The 21,523-nt window shown below is 33.7% G+C and overlaps 1 protein-coding gene across 1 annotated transcript in view; it reads right to left on the minus strand.

Annotated features, from left to right (window-relative positions):
- The window catches only part of LOC100371292 (phosphatidylinositol 4-phosphate 3-kinase C2 domain-containing subunit beta-like), a 35,725-nt gene that overhangs the window by 8,967 nt on the left and 5,235 nt on the right, over window positions 1–21,523 (minus strand). The window contains exons 6-22 of the mRNA XM_085496543.1: window positions 19,781–19,924; window positions 18,874–19,199; window positions 18,608–18,730; window positions 17,732–17,881; window positions 16,713–16,821; window positions 15,347–15,486; window positions 14,773–14,961; window positions 14,113–14,206; window positions 11,427–11,521; window positions 10,623–10,803; window positions 8,087–8,188; window positions 6,248–6,340; window positions 4,309–4,438; window positions 3,216–3,352; window positions 2,345–2,514; window positions 1,150–1,306; window positions 458–567 (exon numbers count right to left, since the gene is read on the minus strand). Coding sequence (XP_085352669.1) covers window positions 458–567; window positions 1,150–1,306; window positions 2,345–2,514; window positions 3,216–3,352; window positions 4,309–4,438; window positions 6,248–6,340; window positions 8,087–8,188; window positions 10,623–10,803; window positions 11,427–11,521; window positions 14,113–14,206; window positions 14,773–14,961; window positions 15,347–15,486; window positions 16,713–16,821; window positions 17,732–17,881; window positions 18,608–18,730; window positions 18,874–19,199; window positions 19,781–19,924 — 2,450 coding nt within the window. The remainder of the gene's footprint in view (window positions 1–457; window positions 568–1,149; window positions 1,307–2,344; window positions 2,515–3,215; window positions 3,353–4,308; window positions 4,439–6,247; window positions 6,341–8,086; window positions 8,189–10,622; window positions 10,804–11,426; window positions 11,522–14,112; window positions 14,207–14,772; window positions 14,962–15,346; window positions 15,487–16,712; window positions 16,822–17,731; window positions 17,882–18,607; window positions 18,731–18,873; window positions 19,200–19,780; window positions 19,925–21,523) is intronic.

The following is a 21,523-nucleotide window of genomic DNA, read 5'->3' on the forward strand; positions in this document are numbered from 1 at the left end:
GCCAGTTGGACATTTTAAATTAAATAACAACACAAAACATCATGTGTGTTGTCTGTTTCTGTTAACGAATATAAATGGTTGATGAAGGACACATGAAAATTAAACCAACATGGCCGCCAGTCAACAAGTTGGACTCAAATCACAAAACAAACATACATAGATCACGAGTGATGTCAATACTAAGTTTGAATTAAAATGGGTCAAGGCATGCCAGAGAAACAGATGATGATAAATGGTGGGTATTTTTGAGGACAAAAATGGCTGCCAAACAGACAAAGCTCAACCAAATTAATGTGCATGACTTGTCCTTGTATCAACTTTGAACAAAATCAGTCAAAGCAGGTTTGAGATACGACGATGCACAAATGCACACATACACACATGCACGTGCATCCCTGTTTCTTTGTTAATTTTAGACCAAATGAACCAAAATGTTCATTATTGTCCAGTACCTTACCTTGTAAACATAACAGTAGCTTCTGCATCGGTAGCACTTGGTTTCAAAGCATTCTGTACATACTTTATATCTTCCACTTGGGATAACTCTAATATACCCGAATTTAACATCTAAAAAATTAAATTTTCAGAACATTTTTTAGATATTATCAGAAATGTATTCATGTTAAATATGAATCATGTTTTATAAGTAGACAAGTCAAAGGCTGGAAAGTCAATAAAAACACACAAGTAAATGGATGCCATACCTGACTTGGTGTTTTTTAGAATATTTTTTCATAATTTTGATTAAGGTATTTGTTGCCATTTTGGTCAATAGCAATAAATATTGATTTAAAATCTTTTTTAAAGATAAAACTGACATAGCCAGGATGGGTTGTTTAGTTCGAGAAACATGCAAGCAACGTGCAAAGACTAGAATGATTTTTTTACAGCCAAACTGTTTACACAAAGCTTTTCAGTGATATGAATCCTACGGAGGTGTATTGCCGATACAAAGTCCATGTAAACTCACGTCAACACCACAAAATTCATGATTATGTCTGTCATTGTTCTAGTTTTTGTTTACATATTTGTTTCTCTGAATCAAACTATTTCATGAATAATTAATCACACTTTACTGACTGCAAAAACAGGAAACAGTCACAAATTTTGCGATAAATAGAACATTTGCAGGATTTAATCAAAACTTACCAAGCCAAATAAGTTGAAAAAGATGTTAGCATGGCGTCTTGTAATGTTGAAAGCTTGACAACACAGATCAACAAAGTCATGGAATCTGCTGCTTGGCTTAACACCGCCATTGATAACGTATGCCATATCGGGTGACAGCACAAATGGTGTTCGATCCCTAGAGATATAAATAACAATTTCTTTTAGTGTCTACTGGCATGATATGGGGTTGATATCTTCACATTTTATTGTGGAAGTTCTTCACTTTCACCTTGTTGTACTTCTGCTCTATCAGAAATTACCATAAACCATATCATGTATGCAAAAAGCTGATTTGAGCTGTCTTCAGAGGTATAAGAAGTTAAAATTTTGTAAACAATGCAAAAAATTCTGAAATTTTTGTGGGCGATTACTTTGAACAGTAAAAATATGCCTTGAATTATACGGAAGATGATAAACGTGTGTTGAATTAAAATAGGTGACCAGCTGACTGTATGTGTACTGTTATGTCTTGTCTTTGTACCATCATTGAAGAACATAAAGAACATTGGGCAAGGCAATAGATTGAAACAAAAGTCTGATGGACAGATAGTAGCCTTTATTTATTTTCTTAATCATGAATAATGCAGCAGTCACATTTTCATCACTCAGGCAACTATCACTTGATAAAACATGTAGGGATACAGTAACTGCCATTGATTGATTGGAGAATTGGCATAATCAGATAAGAGGCTAACTAATATATAACAGTCAATCAATATCACCATGGATATCACAAACTGACCATGGAGACAAAATCTTAGCAGTAAGTCCAAGGGGGGTGGGGAACTAACAAATAGTTATCTGATTACAGTACCAGCATAAACAGACAAATGACACGACTCAGATGTACCGTATATTTTATTTAGACGCCCATTAAGGCTTACTATATTAAAGTAGTTTACATATTTGATGTGTTTCAACCATTTCACCACCATTTCCCTCTTTTCATCACAAATTAGTCCCATTTATAGTCTGCATTTTCTATCAGAAGATGGGAACAAAAATATATTTTGAGTAAAAACTGAAAATTGACTCAAATTTTGTTAATTGGCTCCGAAGTTAGGGTTCACATCCAGAAATATTGAAGAATATAAAAAAGTGGAGAAAAATTTTGACGAGAAATTCTGGTGGTGAAAATCTTTTTTTTTTTGGGGGGGTCCCAAGAGACATTTACCTTTTGAAGCTTCCAAACATTTGAGCATTTCCAAGAAACTTTCCAAAATCAATATGGAAGACATGTCCTGATGTTTTTATCATAATATTATCATTATGTCTGTCACCGATACCCAACACATAGGTGGCTACACAGTAACCCGCTAGAGAGTAAATAAAGTTATCCACTGCCTGGAATAAAAAAAAAAAAGAAGTTATATTGTTAGCTACATTTAGTTTAAAGTCCTTAAAACAGGTTATCCTTTGGGATTAATTATTATCACTATAAATCCTTCCATTGTTGTTCTAGTTCTGCTTTGAGTGTTTGCTGAACAAAGTACATAATGAACTTTTAAACCAACATGATTAGTGAATAGTTCACTCCCACATACACAGACATAACAAAAACTAAATGTTTCCAAACACCAAAATTAGACTTTATTTAAATCTTAATTTTTATGACCAGTGTGCCCGCTAACAGGACTGATTTTGTAGGGATCCTACCGGTAAGTCAAAATGGAATCCCCAAAAATTAACTTGACTCAGCTTGACTGCTGGGGAGAGAGGTTTTCAAGAATAAAAATAAAAAATGTATTTGACTATATAGGCGACTTTGTTTTCACTTATTTTGTTTCTGAGATGTAAATTTCATTTTACCAAAGAGAAATTCCATAACTATAGTAGGATGTTTTTCAAGATCACTATCTCGGTACGATTTTCTGGTGCATAAATGTCATGCCAGTGAACAAGTTTGTTTGCGTCATGGCGTGACATTTTGGCTTGGAGGGCACACTGGCCATGACTACTACTGTAAGCCTGATTTTCTGCCGCATCAGTGATTCGTTACAATTTACAGCATTGCTGAATATACATTGTAATGCCAAAAGTTTTACCTTTTGATATTCTGTTTCTGTAGGATTATGTTTCTGTAACCATTCAGCCAATGGATCTTCTTTAAAGGAGCCTGTTACACCACGTTCAACCTGAATCTTACGCAATGTTTCTGAATCTGGAACCAATTCTACCAGACCTGTAACTCATAAATATTAAAGTCAGCTGGTACATTGGTTAGAAATACATTTTGCTTGAAATGATGAACACCACACTGCATCAACAACCTGTGGAACCTGTGAGTTCTCAAGTTTAAGAAATAAATAAAGTTTGAACATGAGAACATGATCTTTGAGAGAATGTCAGAGATATGGTACCAAAACTGCATTCACTAAAACAAAATGGCCACTAGTCAGCCATTTTGAGTTCAATTCGAAAAAAACAAAATGATGTGCATTGAGGTCCCATAAAGTTAAAGTTTGAACAAAATCTGTATATGCCTGACGGAGATCCGAATACAGAATTGCAGAAATATTTAATTTTGATGACCACAATTTGGTCGTCTTGAGTCACATACTGAAATGAATGAATATGTAAAGTTTGAACATGATTCGTCAGGACATGTTGAACAAGGTCCAGTTACTGAATGGCAGAAATGTTTTTGAAGAATTTTTAGCATAAAAATGGATCGGATCATATCGTATATGTCACCCAAGATGTGATGTATTTGTCAGAAGTTGGAATGTGATCGAATCAGACATGTCTGAGATACAAACGCATACACAATTACCAACTTCAATTGTTTGTATTTTGATCTAAGTAGGGCTTAATGTTATGAGGAAATCACAAAGTCTTATTTATTTAAATTGAACCTCTTGTTCAGAAAAATATCAAGAATCAGAAATTTTCTATAAATCGATTTTAATAATACAATGTATATAAATCATAAAACAACAAAATTAGAGAGTAAACAACAGAAGAGAAAAGGTTAAATCTTTTCTGAGGTAAGGTAAAAGATATTTGAGAAGTTTATCACAATCAATTGGATTGTTACACACATGGTGAAATAAATAACATACCTACATGTTTATCAAATGTAGTCCTAACTTGAGATAAACCTATAAAGTTTGACTGAATAACAACCAACTAACATACCTGCATTTGGACCCGTAGCCATGCATCTAAACAGTATCATCTTTAGATCAAGTCCTTCTTCTAACCACATTTTATCCATTAATCGAATCATTTGTAAAGTTAACATATCTTGGCGTAGATCTTCACCTGCCTGAGATATTAATTAATTTTTTTAATTGATATGTTTTTTTAAAATTTTTTACAGTGATTCTTAGAATTATTTGGACAGTCAGCCAGCAAGATAGCTTGCAACATTTGCAACAAGATGGCTTTTGCTTTGGTCTAGACTTGATGGTGCAATTTCACCATTTTATGGGGGTCGTCAACACAGTGATTTGCTAATCTAACTTATTTACCCTCGTCTAGTATGATAATTGAATAATCTAAACTGTGCATGTCGATTGAATGGTGCCATCAAGTCTAGATTGAACAAAAACCAAAATGTTTTTCAAAGTTGCAAGTCATCTTGCTTACTGAATGTTGAAAAATTCTCACAACCACTGTAGAAAAATATACACATAGCATAGAATGAGACAGACGTTGAACACTACCTATACTGTTTCCCACCGATATGTGTGTGTCACATTTTTATGGTCCTGTTTAATGAGTTCTTTGATTAATTTAGAATCAACGAGGCATACTTTCTCATTCTTACAGTTCTCGATTAAATGTTTAAAAACAAGCAGCCTCTCGGCTGAGATAGCTCCGCTGTTAGCAATGCACATTTCAATTAAAGAACAGAAGATATCATTAGAAAATGAACAATTCGTATAGTATCAATGCAATGGGACTTGCTGTTTTCAACAAGAATTCAAAAATATCATTTTTCACCATAAATGATTGTGGTTTTTAACAAGAAGAAAATATCACTTTTTGCCAAAAATGGAGCAAAATTAGATAATTAAAGATATCATTACAAAATGAACAAATTTGAGAGTGGTCCACAGGTAGTACCTATATATGTAATATCAAAGCAATTGGACTTGTGGTTTTTAACAAGAAGTCGAAAATATCACTTTTTACCAAAAATGACAAAAATATTCACCAATATTAGAAAATTAAAAGATATCATTACAAAATGAACAAATCTGAAAGAGGTCCACATGTAGTACCTATATATGTAATATCAAAGCAATTGGACTTGCGGTTTTTAACAAGAAGTCGAAAATATCACTTTTTACCAAAAATGACAAAAATATTCACCAAAATTAGGGAATTGACGATATCATTACAAAATGAACAAATTTGAGAGTGGTCCACATGTAGTACTTATATATGTAATATCAAAGCAATTGGACTTGTGGTTTTTAACAAGAAGTCAAAAATATCACTTTTTACCAAAAACGAAAAATATATTCACCAAAATTAGAGAATTAAAGATATCATTACAAAATGAACAAATCTGAGAGAGGTCCACATGTAGTACCTATATATGTAATATCAAAGCAATTGAACTTGCAGTTTTTAACAAGAAGTTGAAAATATCACTTTTTACCAAAAATGACAAAAATATTCACCAAAATTAGAGAATTGAAGATATGATCATGAAATGAACAAATCTGAGAGAGGTCTATCCAAGGTACATATACACCAAGTATCAAAGCATTCAGGCTTGTAGTTTTCAAGAAGAAGTCGAAAAAGTAAAACATTGACACGGACGCCGGAGACGGACAATCACTTCGCTTCAACAAAGTCGACAGCGGAGCTAAAAATAGGAAACAGCCCCCTCTATTTTTGACAAATGAACAGTCAGCAATTATGTCTTTCACCTTAAATGAAATCTATTAATGCTGGTGTGTGTACAAAGGTTGAATTAAATTGTACAATGCATGTGACGAGTCAACAATTTTCAATATGCATAGCCAGCACAATCAACCACACGATTATAATTAATATGCAGACAGATGGACACATGGAACTTTGCTCTTCAAAAAATCAAGCAGAAAATATGAATGTGTACCTTAAACATGATGGAAATGTCTTCACCGAGAGGATCAGCATTGTTGAATACCATTCTCAGGGGAACAGTGTTGGAAGTAAAATAAGAACATGACTAAAAAAAAAAGAAGAAGACAGCATACATATATACATTAAAAATTTGTTCACACATGCTGAGGGCTAAAGAGCCTTGTAAATATTCCTTATCAGGGGAGGTGCCACCGGATAAGAGAATCCCAAACAGGCAATTCGCCATTTGCGATTGTGTTTGAGAGTGAAACTGAGACTCCTGCTACAACATCGTAAAACATTCATACTCATATTTTAAATGACACCAAGTGAACACATATCGTCATGTCACATGACATAAACTTAATATGTTAATAGGATGCAGATAACTAGAAATAAATATTTATGAATAAACAAGCAGCCTATCGACTGAGATAGCTCCGCTGTTAGCAATGCACATTTCAATTAAAGAACTGAAGACATCATTAGAAAATGAACAATATGAATAGTATCAAAGCAATCGGACTTACAGTTTTTAACAAGAAGTCGAAAATATCACTTTTTACCAAAAATGACAAAAATATTCACCAAAATTAGAGAACTGAATATATCATCACAAAATGAACAAATCTGAGAAAGGTCTACATGTAGTATCTATATATGTAATATCAAAGCAATTGAACTATTGGTTTTTAACAAGAAGTCGAAAATATCACTTTTTACCAAAAATTACAAAAATATTCACCAAAATTAGAGAATTGAAGATATCATCACGAAATGAACAAATCTGAGAGAGGTCCACATGTAGTACCTATATATGTAATATCAAAGCAATCAGACTTGCGGTTTTTAACAAGAAGTCGAAAATATCACTTTTTACCAAAAATGACAAAAATATTCACCAAAAATAGAGAATTGAAGATATCATCACGAAATGAACAAATCTGAGAGAGGTCCACATGTAGTACCTATATATGTAGTATCAAAGCAATTGGACTTGCGGTTTTTAACAAGAAGTCGAAAATATCACTTTTTACCAAAAATTCCAAAAATATTCACCAATATTAGAAAATTAAAAGATATCATTACAAATGAACAAATCTGAAAGAGGTCCACATGTAGTACCTATATATGTAATATCAAAGCAATTGGACTTGCGGTTTTTAACAAGAAGTCGAAAATATCACTTTTTACCAAAAATGACAAAAATATTCACCAAAATTAGGGAATTGACGATATCATTACAAAATGAACAAATTTGAGAGTGGTCCACATGTAGTACCTATATATGTAGTATCAAAGCAATTGGACTTGCGGTTTTTAACAAGAAGTCGAAAATATCACTTTTGACCAAAAATGACAAAAATATTCACCAAAATTAGAGAATTAAAGATATCATTACAAAATGAACAAATCTGAGAGAGGTACACATGTAGTACCTATATATGTAATATCAAAGCATTTTCACTTGCGGTTTTTAACAAGAAGTCGAAAATATCACTTTTTACCAAAAATGACAAAAATATTCACCAAAATTAGAGAATTGAAGATATCAACATGAAATGAACAAACCTAAGAGAGGTCTACCCAAGGTACATATACACCAAGTATCAAAGCATTCAGACTTGTAGTTTTCAAGAAGAAGTTGAAAAAGTAAAACATTGACACGGACGACGGACAATCACTCATATGATAAGCTCCGCTCGACAAAGTCGACAGCGGAGCTAAAAAACATAATCTTACAGCAGCCTATGCACTGTTTACAATATGAGTGTTTCGTGAATTGAAAAAAATAAAAGTAAAAAAAATTGGTAAAAACAATGTCCAGTTAAACCTATTATCCACACCTTACCTTGACATTCAATATTCCCACATCATAACTTGGTGAAAGGGGTAGTCTTAGGTTTTTAGTGTATTTCTGAGCTATCGGCTCCAATTTTCTATGCAGTATAACCTGGAATAAAACAACAAATAAGTACTACATGTATTTAATGTGAACACACATGCAAACACCATGAACGATGAAAATGAAATGATTTTAATTTGACACAGCATGCTGAGAGTAGTAACAACTTATTCCACACAGTGTACAGTAGAGATTTATTAGTTTATATATCAAATTGGTATTATTTGTGTCCACATAAATACATTGTAATAAGTACAGTGGTGGATATGGGTGCAGGTAATGATTATGAAAAGCCCCAAGTCACACGCACTGATTAGTACACAGACTCCCTGACAGCTTCACCAACACAATGCACACAATATGAAATTTTATTGGGTTGAGGCATAGACTCTAGTGAGAGAGTGCCAATACACAGATGTCCTGGTATATGAGGAATTTTAGCTGAAAGATTCATGGCCAACATCCAAAAGCAGTATCTTCTGCTTAATATCTACTATGGTGTGAACATAATGTCAGTATAGTTTATGGTTGAGTGAGTCCTATTATTAAGAAAGTGCATGGGCCCAAACTTAGGGTAGAATAACTCATCTCAATAGTTTTAATGCTGTTCTAATAGTTTTAATTGTAGTATTAGACTTGTATGCTGTATACAGGAGCTGAACTAGGTGATAATACAAGATAAATTCCCAATACAGAGTTAGAACACATGCAAACGCAGAGTGTTCTCCAATCTTACTGGTATTCATACAGTGATTGTCAAAGTGGGGTGGGACACTCAGCAGCATGAACACAACTTGCATGCAGAATTAGAAACATGTTGAGTCAAAGTTTCACATTAAGTATAGCTTTGTTTATATACCAGAACCATACAACGTAATAACATTTATAACACATCTACAGCCTAAAGCATGCTAAAACCCACCTTCTGAAATAAGAAAACAATGAAGAGAGGAATGTCGCTCCAAGAATTGACAATTAAAAAAAGAAGAAATTGTCTTTAAGTTAACATTTTGACAATGTGGACATTATGGGTGACGCACAGACAATGTTACTATTTATAGGACATTGACATCATCGTACACAAACAACAGCAAGGTTAGATAATAGATAAGGGTACAATTTTCTTTACCATGAATAGAAATCTCATTTTTATCACGCTATGCGAACTTGCATACTTTACAAGGGTATGGAAATACTGATTTCTGCACATGTTACGTACACGTCAATCACTCCCTCTGACCAACAGCAATGTAATTTCTTGTGATCGTAGCAACTTATCATAGTTGAATAGCTGTATCTTTTATCTAACTTTGAAAACATTAACTCTACAGGGCTTAACTATTAGCTGGGTTTTATTTTCACTTATTTCACTAATAGCTAAATCAAATCAGAGTGAATACACAAATTTAACCATAGAATCAATTGTTTTTTTCACAAGCAAGAGAATTTTAAATCTAGTGAATATTCTTGCAACATCAAATTCACTTATTAAATTAAACAGTGAATATTTCTTTTTCTATTGTACATCATCATTTCATTGTAGTGATTAGATTTATATCCAACGCTTTAGTCATTGTAATGTATATCTATATATTACATGTGGATTTTTAATTTGTATAATTTGAATTTTATTTTCAATCATTCATATTCATAAATCTTATTATTATACAACTGTCACCGTAACGCCATAAGTTACAGCGTGCATAATTTTGCGGTATTTTATGGGGTATTTTTATCCTACCATATTAAGAAATGCGAATTCCAAATATGAAATGGTTACGCACGTAAGCGTCCTCTAATAATAAAAACAAACATGGCTGCCACCAGAGTTTGACCGAACTTCACACAAAGACGTTTTCTGATTCTGTTCTAAACATGGTGTATCCTTGGAAGGAAAAGATGTATAATAATAAGGTTATTAGGAGAATACCTCAAAGTATGCATTCAGACAGTACGCTGCGCATCGACCTCTGCTAAGCATCGGTCGATACTGCCGCTGTACTGTCTTCGTGCATACTTTGAGGTATACTCGTATTAGCCTTATAATATTGATCTGAGTGTTGGCAGTAATATGTAGATTTCATGCAGATGTGACTATCCAACTACCATATTTGCTCTAATAGTAGCACATGCCTTCTGTAAATGATAGGTGTGTCTATAGCCAAAATAAGTCATTTAAAGGAGCCAGCAAATGTAATTTTCCGAGTGTATGTGCTTCTATTTAAGATTCACTTCTATATATAAAGCAAATATGGTATGTGCATTTTGTAGTCTACTTTGATTCGACATAACTTATCAATAATTTCCACAACTAAATATTGAAATCTAGATAAAAATCGAGGAAAGGTGACACATAATACATAAACATTTATTTTCTACTGTCCAGAATTCAATAAACATGCAACACAATCAATACATGTAGCGTTAACGTGATAACAAATACCTCTTTGTTTATTTTTTAGTGAAAACTCGGTCATTATACCTGTCGTATGGAATCTTTATGTTTTTTGACAATTTCTGCAACTTCACCGAGTTTAGTCATAAATTCATCTTGTCGCTGGAATTGATCACGTATTGCCTCACCACTTGTACAAAGTAACGCACCCAGTACCATTTGGAATCGCTGACTGAACTGCTGATCACATACACAGTCTTTTAAATGCCTAAGTAAATGTAAAAATTAATATCAGTTTGTTTGGCTGCAAATAATTAAACTTTTCAGGCAATCTTGATGTAAAAATTTCATTAGTGTAATGCACTTGTGCTAGGTGCCAACTGATTGATTTTAATGATGGAAAACATGTTATAATAAATATTTGAAAGCCCAACGAATAGGGTTGAGGTTTCCAAAACAGGTTTTGTATTATGAATATCAATTTTTAACGTATTTTCAATTCCAAATGGAAACCATAATGTAGTTGACTTAATGCAATGGGGAAATCACAAAGTTACTGTTTCTTTGACAACACATTTTATTTAAAATTTGTAATGCTTTTGAAATGTATTTAACCTTTTCACCACCAGTTCCCTCTTTTCATCACAAATTCACAGAATAGTCCTGTTTATAGTCTGCATTTTCCTTAAAAAAATTGGGAAAAAATAGTCAAAATTGGAAATTTACTCAAATTCAATCTGTTTGCTGACAAAATTAGGGTTCACTTCCAGAAATATTGAAGAATATCAAAAAAAAAAAAAAATCTAGAAAAATTTGGGCTAGAAAGTCTGGTGGTGGAAAAATTAAGATAGTTGCATAAATCCCAAAGAGAAAGACTTAAGAACAACTTACCAGTACAGATAATGAGCCACTCGAATAGATGTCAATGATCTTTCAATTAAGAATCTTGCCAGTGCTGAGTCGTGGTAATTTTCATACTTTAAAGCCTGTTGAAATGAAAGAAAGAGAAATGAAATCTGACAAGAGAGAAACGAGTGCCTGAGGTACACTTTATAAGGGGTGTCCACATTATGCTGCTACTAGAGATGGCATTCTGACTGTTTGAAACGGATTGAGAACTAAGGCTTGAGATAGTAACTCAGTTTTGTTTCTCTAGAAATGTTGATTTAGCATACAGCAAAGAAGGGTATGATAACACTCGGTTATCAGGAATACTGTACAGAGCCTAATTATTCACTAGGTTATATTTTCACTCATTTCACTAATGTCTGAATGCACTAAAATTAAAATCCAGTGAATATTATTTTAATGTAATGTTTCCTAACTTCACAACCCAGTGAATTTAAAACGTATTACATATTAAATGTAGGCATACCTTTGTGTGTTCACACTATGTATTTGTAAAATATGAACAAAAATATACCGGCAATTTTATTTGACATACTTGTATTCCTATGTACATAACAAATATCCTTAACATCCAAAAAAATCTATTTTATACACCCCCCTTTTTTTCTGCGAAATGAAAACTGTTGTGAGCTTTGTAGCGTATCAACCAGGGAACTCAAAACTCATTCACTGCCATATTGGTTTGGTGGCGATGAAATAATTCATGAAAGAAGATGCCTCATTTCAACACCAACTTATGAATATTAAAATGTTTTACCTTTTAAGGTAGAAGCCTACTCATGATTTCAAATACCTAGAATTTATTCATTTTTTAATACATTGTACTTCTGGGCAATATAAAAATATTGATTTAAACAAGTCATTGAAAATGACACAGTCCCTGTTAAATTTTTGAAAGTTCTCTATGTGCTCGTCATATTAAAGCGGAGGGTTGTCGCGAGGGTGTCCTTGAAACTTGAGTTCCAAGTGGCGTATACAACAGATTGTTTATTTACATCAAAACATGTGTTCTGTTGTAGTAGTGATATGGCCAAAAATAAAAACAGTCGTTATTCGGCCATCCTTGATCTAATTATGAAACACTGATATGTATGATGTGTGTGCCAAATACGAATGAAAATGGTACATAAATTGTGGAAATATAGTAGTAAGGCCAAAAAGTCAGATGGCTGTCAATCAGCCATCCTTGACCAGATTTTGAAACAAATTGTCATGGACATGCATCCTAACATGTATAAAGTACATGTATGTGCCAAATTTGAATGAAAACTGACAGAGCACTTCCAAGATACCGCATAAAAAAAAAAAAAAATGCCTGCCCGTCGACCATCTTTGATCCAATTGCGAAATAAATCGTCATGGACATGCATTCTAACATGTATAATCTATGTACCAAGTTTGAATGATAACTGACAAAGCATGTCCAAAATACAACATTTTCAAAAAACAAGATGGCTTCCAGAGGGCCATTTTGAATCGAATCGCTAAACCACTGCATGTTCATATGTCCCACATAAGGTACTTGGCACATGCAAAGAATGAACGGAATCGGTCCACAGGATTCTGAAATATGACTCTGGACAGACTGACGCACAGACCGAGGGACACACGAACGCACAGACGGACAGACTCAGGAACTCACGGACGGTCAGGGACATGTATCCTAACATGTATGATCTATGTACTAAATTTGAATGAAAACTGACAAAGCATGTCCAAAATACAACATTTTCAAAAAACAAGATGGCTTCCAGAGGGCCATTTTGAATCGAATCGCTAAACCACTGCATGTTCATATGTCCCACATAAGGTACTTGGCACATGCAAAGAATGAACGGAATCGGTCCACAGGATTCTGAAATATGACTCTGGACAGACTGACGCACAGGCCGAGGGACACACGAACGCACAGACGGACAGACTCAGGAACTCACGGACGGTCGGGGACATGTATCCTAACATGTATGATCTATGTACTAAATTTGAATGAAAACTGACAAAGCATGTCCAAAATACGACATTTAAAAAAAACAAGATGGCTGCTAGTCGGCCATCTTTGATCCAATTGTGAAATAAATCGGCATAGACATGTATCCAAACATGTATAATCTACATGTATGTACCAAGTTTGAATGAAAACTGACAAAGCATGTCCAAAATACAACATTTTCAAAAAACAACATGGCTGCCAGTCGGCCATTTTGAATCAAATCGCTAAACCACTGCATGTGCATATGTCCCACATAAAGTACTAGACACATGCAAAGAATGAACAGAATCGGTCCAAGGGATTCTGAGATATGACTCTGGACGGACGCACAGACGCACGGATGGAGAACAAATTATAAGTCCCCGTTTTCGGACTTCGTCCGAACGGGGACTAAAAAAGCTGGGGGTCACTGTTTTAAAAAGTGTCAAAAAATACAATTTTTGTTTAACATTGTTGTTATTTTGGAAAAAATATTAGGACAAGTTTCTCAAAATACGTCACTGTAACACACAAAAGAATGCTATTTTATGGTGCCATAGGCCAATAGCTCCACAATAGATTTACATATTAAACCAATGAACATTGTCATGCGATTTATGACCAACTTTCTCAAAAATGATGAGTAGGCTTCTACTTTAAGTTAATGATACATAGACCCCCAATAAATGGATTGTTTACCTGTACAAGCTGAGGTAAGTAGTCGCACAGTTCATCATCAGACAGACACTGAATATAGGACACAGCCATAACACGTACTTCACAGTCTGCAAACCTACAAAATACACGCAATGTATAAGTAGTGGATTACCCATTACTTCATTCCAGCTGTAATTTATTTTTTGTCATTCATACTAATAAAAAATAAATTCCAAGTGAAAATTATCAATAAGTAATATGTATAGATGTAAAATATGTTTTTGTAAATAAATTGTCCAAGGTTATAAACATCAAGGCATGGTTAGAATCAAAACACACAACTCGTGACGACAATTCAGAGGTGTCACTTTCTGAATGACTGTTAGGGCAAGTGTTACTCATACATATACCGATATATAGTGTATTTTTCTGATGTCAATAAGGCCTGCATCAAACAGGCACCTGTGAACCTGTGAATAAATCTCGGCCAGTGGCTTTGATTTCCAACTCACAGACCATTTGATAATCATTTTATGGTGTTCAATCACAGGTACTCGGATTCTATGGATTATGGGTCTGATGCAACAACCACTACACAACTGGTTAGTCCAGAAATGTACAAGTAATTCTTTAACCAAAATCTTGTTATTAGTACATGTGATGGAAAGAACAGATACAAATGAATCAAATCCGTATACTTACTGTGGATGTAGTAATTGCAATGCATCAACCGGTTCTAAAGGCGTCCAGTGATGTAACAATGAATAGAGATCTCCTAAACTTGACCAATCCCAGCTTTCAACAACACGTAACAACCATGGTAAGGCATTGGGTAAGGCATGTAAATAGTGTCTATTGTTCCATATTAATTTATTCTCATGTTCCACTAGCCTGAATGAAAAAAAAACCAGTATAGATAATGATACAAAAACACTGAATAAAACATACACAACAAATAATATACATAATTTTATTGGTAGCGTTTTTACTCTTATATTTGTTGTGAATACTGTACATGGCTTAATTTTGAAAGATGAGTTGAAATTAAAAACACAGGGAAAATTCCAGAATTTTGTAATGGTCAACATTTTACTAGGGTTATGGAGTTACACAGCAGCTTTAATGTTCTAAAGCACTCAACCAATGTGATTTTATTGGTTAATATGCATTCCTATTGAAGATGTGCTTCTAATAGGGTGGATGGAAAATGACGAAATCGCAATGATTGTTAATTGATTTGATCAGCACCCAATCACACAAATCATCCAACATTTACCTGGCAAGTGTATCCTTCTTAAGAATCTGTCTAATCTTTGTTTTCACATCCTGATCTAGGTCTTCATAGTCTTTTACCAGTAAATGAGTCTTCTCCACTGGAGGGAAGATGACATCGCCGTCATACTTGGGGAAATCAACCTGGAAGGCACAGACAAAAAAAGTCGAGTTAGTTATCAACTTTAAGATGTATAGTTTTATTTATAGTAATATAGCTGGAATATAACCATGTCGGAAATAATATTTTATAACATTGATATGATTGACATTTGTATTTGATCGTCAAACAAGTACTTGTCCATATTGAGAGATATTGCTCTGGAACAGCATTCAAAATCAGCCATTTTGAATACAAGTATATATATAACATGATGTATAACGAATATATAAAATTTGAATATATAATCAGTCAAAGCATTTAAAAGATATTGCTCTAGAAGCCTAATCATTAAAACAAAATGGCCGCCAGTCAGCCATTTTGAATCCAATCTGAAAAATAAAATGACTTGCATCAGGAAGCTGTAATGTCTAATGTATGTACCAAGTTTGAATGAAATCCATCCATAAAGGCCAGAAAGACTTGATATTTGATGATTTTTTAGCACAAAAGTGACCACCATTTGGCCATTTTGAATAGGATCGTCAAACCAATATATCTGTTTATCTATGACATGATGTATGATGAATATTTAAAATTTGAACATAATCAGTCAAAACAAGTCAGAGATATGGCACGAGAACCAGATTCATTAAAACAAAATGGCTGCCAGTCGGCCATTTTGAATCTTATCTGAAAAACAAAATTATTTGCATCAAGGTCCCATAATGTCAAATGTATATATCTTGATAAATGCTTGATTTTTAGGATTTTTTAGCACAAAAATGGCCGCCATTCGGCCATCTTGAATCAGATCGTAAAACAAAATGATGTGCATCAAGGTCCTATAATGTCCAACGTATATACAAGGTTTGAACAAAATCCATATGTAAACAGCTGAAAAATGTTTGATTTTGATGATTTTCAGCACAAAAAAGGCCGCCATTAGGCCATCTTGAATCAGATCGTGAAACAAATTGACGTGCATATGTATAATATCATGTATGATGTATGTTTGAAGTTTGATTGTGATTGGTCCAGGCATTTCTAAGATACAGGTCTAAGATACGCACAGATGCACGCACACACGCATGCATGCACATACACACGGAGGTCAAAACATAAGTCCCCGTTTTCGGACTACGTCCGAACGGGGACTAATAAGGCTGACTGACTCCTGAACGTGTAACTAGATATGTTTGAATCAGAATATCTCTCAACATTCAATCTATCAAATAAAAATAAATAATGACTTTAAAAACATATGTACCTGAATTATAACACTGTGGGCTTGCAAGATGTTGGAAGCACATGTACCTATAGGACTGGCTTTATCATCTGGCCACAGACCAAATAAGTGACTACCATCCAACATTACACTGTTAAAAGAAATAAGCTATATGTCAGCAATCTTTCAATATACATTGTACCAATACAATAAAAATAATTTGGCTCGCCATTTTACCATGGCACATTATATAGTATGTACAGTTAAAAATAAAACAAAGGTTTTTAAAATCCTGGGTACAAAAAGTTAGTCATCAGACGACCATCCTCAGCACCAACTGATGAATTGATGAAATCATTTCAGCTAATTTTTTTAGTAAATAATGCTCCATAAAATGTTAACACAGAAATAAACAGATCCTAAAATTGTGTAATCGGCAATATCTTTACCGGGATATGCCTCTCGTGTCTTGCCTGGAATGCAATCTACATATAATTTCAAAAACATTCTATTTCAAACTAATTGAAACCAGAAATTCCAACTTCTAACTCATTTTATGAGATTTGTTACCACTAAATATTTTATCATAAATAACAGTGATATTTCAATCACTAAGCAATGTTCACTGACACATTAAAAAACAACTGTTTTCAAAAGAAGAAAATATAAAGTTTCATGTATAAATAGTGTAAAACTGTGACAGGGGATATTTTAGACCAAATGGGCTAGCAGAGAGTCATATTACATAGGTTAGTAATGAGAAAGCATGTCCTGAAATATGTCTCATCAAATAGAATTTATGCATAACAGCCTAAAGGTCACACCACCTGAAACATTTTCGCTGAGTTGAACAAAACATCTTTGAACAAAAAAATTACATTTTGAGGGAAAAATTATTGACTATTTCTCATTCATTGTGAATTTGTTCCCACATAAAGCACCAAGATATGTGACCTTTAGGTACCAGGATGTGTGACCTTTAGGTACCAGTATGTGTGACCTTTAGGTACCAGGATGTGTGACCTTCAAGACCGTTAATTCAATGTGAAATAAAACCTTACCTTTTGAAATTAAAAAGCGGCACTGTTACCCATCCAAGAGCTTTCCTTGTTGGTTGTTTATTGTCTGAATTACTCACACTAGTACCAAACAGAGTAAAACATATCCTAGTCTCCCTTGGGAGCTTGCATAAAGGGAGGGAAAAATTTAATCTACAGAAAAAAAATTGACGTTACAGTGTGGAATCTTCAATACTAATATATATATATGACACAGAGATAAAAATTGGCAACTATATATTTGTTTCGGACAACCGCTTTTGTCATGAAAACTGAATATGAAAACTGGTTGCCAATAATAGACATAAATACATAAATCTGACACAATATTATGGAACGAAATGTAAGTAATATCAAAATAATATATAGAAAAGGGCAGTTGGTGACTGCAGTCAATATTCAATATAAACACTTATTCAGGTTTCGTTTTCTGACTGTGGCATACACAGTTAAACAAAACAACTTTGATCAACAACTAAATTTTCAGGCTGATGAGTTTTTCACAGCATATAGCGCAATATTAAACACATCAGAAAACATAATTAACTCAAGAAATTGGAGTTACAGAAATTCTTGTGAAATTGATTTTAATCTGCATTGAATATCATTTTTAGATTTCAACTATTGTGTTATTAACTCCAAAGCCAATTTTTGCTCCTTTTTGAAAAATAAATTCCTCAGCATTTTGACCTCCACTAAGAACATTAGAAGGGGAAATTAAGATAAAGATAATGAGCTGATAAACAATTGGGTGTCTTTAACCCACACCACTATTCCGGAATTACCGACAATCCAAAATTTTCAGACCAAACAAAATTCAGTAACACTGTTTTGTGATCATGACACCACGATTCAAAAGACAAAATAAATAGTACTTACACCTGATCAAATGAAATCTTATCAAAAAAGTTTGTAGTTATTTTTGCTGTCTTGGTTGTTAATGTTCTGTATAGAGGTGTACCACCATAAAATATAGCACAGGATAAGGTGAAATGCTCAAAGCTGAAAGACAGAAAAGTGAGAATATGTGTAAACAACTAAAACAAATCAGGGCATGCAAGTTTTCAGAACATGAGGCTCAACAAATGGAATAACTTATCACCATTAAATAATGTGAAGTAAGTAGACTAGAATGACAAGATTACCTCGATTTCCAACGTAGTGGTAACCTGTGAACACTAGCGATTTTGATATGAAACTCATCATGAATATCAGTTACCGGTAATTTCAGTAAATCCTCAACTTTTGTATGCAAAGTGTGTCCAGTATCAAACGCCTTACAATACATATCCATCAAATTCTGAACTGCAGCTGTCAGATTATTAAGAGTACTACCAATGTGCAAGGATGTGGTTGATTTCAGTTCTTCGTATACCCTAGTAATGTTATTTGGTTCAACTGTCGCCAACGTCGCACATATCGCTTTCACTGTCTGGATTACTTTGTTAGGATGTGCCTGGATGCTAGGATCCTGAAGATAAAAAAGATTAGACTTCAGTGATCATGGCAACAATCAAAAGAAATACCATATTTGCTCTATTACAAGTGCGTTCATTTAATTAATATGTATATATTTCATCAAAACATTCAACAAAATAACACAAACATAAGTAAAAATTGTAAACCACTTTAATTTTGCAAGAGACACAATTTTCTCAAATTTCAGTGGGTAAAAATTGAATGCCATAAAATTAGTAAATGGCAAAAATTCTATGAATTCCAATGAAAATTAAACAGTTCACAGATAATCAAATACAAAGTGCTTCTTGTTTTGCAGGAGGAAGATTGCAAAAATAAAGGTAAGATATTGATCAGCATATTCTGTTTTCGCCATTCACAGCACAAATTACCTCTTCAAAGGATGGCGTTCCCCATGTTGCAATGCGCGAAAAAGAGTGACAAGTCTCACAAGTATGTATTCGATATACCAATAGTTGGAATGTACAAAACTAAATGATAATTGCACATCCACGCTAGTTGAACGATCAGAGACATGTCACCAGACATCAATTAATGCACTATTGGGAAAAACAATCGTTTATTTCCACTTACCCTAACGTGTTCTCTAACTTTTTTGACTTCACTGTTGAAGGCTTCTAGAAGTACTACAAGTCCCTGCTTTGACACTGTGGTTGTGAGAGGATGCTCAAACAACTGAGTAAAGTTGGTCACCAGGATATTCTGATCATCTTGTATCTGAAAAAGTGAGAAATTAACGCTAGAGAATACAGGAATAAGCAACTGTTGGAAACCTCAACGGAAATGGAATGATGTTCTATGAAACATCGTTTGGTGGTTCTTTTATATGTACTGAGCCATTAAGACAATGTACTGTCAGCTCCAAGCCATTTATGTAACCCGTTTCAAAAACACATTTGTTCAGACCCTACACCCATCAAATAACATATACGTAAATTCGCCCATCCAAAAAATCGTGATTTCACGACTGGTGGGCACTTGTTTGGGGTTCAAAATTTCAAAAAAAGATCATCAAATATTTTTTGTGGAATTCCATTTTCATTGAGAAATCCACTTACGCCGACATTAAACGCTGGCAGTTGGACCACCCAAGACGAAAGAAACTATAGCAGAAACTCATCCAAAATTTGATACCATTTTTTCTTGCTGAATTAAAAAATAGACTGCCTAAAATTACAATGCAATGTCACCCAGCGTCATTTTTCTCCAAAAAAAAATCACATTAATAAACCTGGTGCGTCAAAATACATTTTTTTTTAATTTTATTGGTAATTAAAATATACTCTAAACGAAGTTTCAAAAAAAAAGAACACAACTGCATTGTGTAGAGGCAGCAAATGATCATAGTTGCGCAATGCAATAATGCTGCGTTTTAAAATTGTTGATTATTAATCATTAGTGATTATAATAACGTACGAAAAATAAATTCATTGAATATGAAATGCAAATAAAATTCAACTTAGTTTCATCGTAAGCAAATGATTCTGATCGCATATAAACGCTCGATACTGTAGGGTATCCACCATGTTCTTTCTCTTGCATGAGTTGACCTAATAGGTCATATTGCTAATTAACCAATCAAAATGCTGGATGATGCCAATGTGTTCAAATTACAATAGCTCATTTAAATATGTTAATGTTATTGAATGCAATGCAGAGGAGATTTGCCGATGTTGTAATACGATCTTTTGGCTTGGATTTTGATGGGAAAACGGCATGATTTTTTTTTCAAATAAAAAAATAGTTGTTTTCAAAAGACAAAACTGAGCATTAGAAGAATAATTTAACATTGTTACAGTGATAACAACTCATTGTTGAAACAAAGCTTACCCATTCACGCAAGTCACAATAAACATACTCTAGAATAATAACTTGAATTAGACTCTTTAGGCATTAGGAAAGATTGAAATGTCCAAAAAATGACGCCAAAATATTTAAAAACCAACTTTAAAAACTGCAGAAAATCCCATTTTATTGTTTAAAAAACTCAAACTGCTGTTTAATGGCCCAGGTCGAATTTACGACAGAATCTGGTATTATTATATATGTACATCTGTCACTGTAACGCCATAAGTTACAGCGTGCCGTAATTTTGCGGTATTTTACAGGGTATTTTCATCCTACCAATTAGGAAATGCAAATCCCAAATATGGAATGATTACGTGCATAAGTATCCTCTAATAATAAAAACAAACATGGCTGCCACCAGGATTTGACCGGACTCCACATAAAGAAGTTTGTTGATTCTGTTCTAAACATTTTGGATTTCGGCATTCCCATGATGTATCCTTGGAAGGAAAAAATTTTTACTAATAA

This window comes from Saccoglossus kowalevskii, chromosome 1 (assembly GCF_978046115.1).
Source record: "Saccoglossus kowalevskii chromosome 1, keSacKowa6.1, whole genome shotgun sequence".
NCBI lineage: Eukaryota > Metazoa > Hemichordata > Enteropneusta > Harrimaniidae > Saccoglossus > Saccoglossus kowalevskii.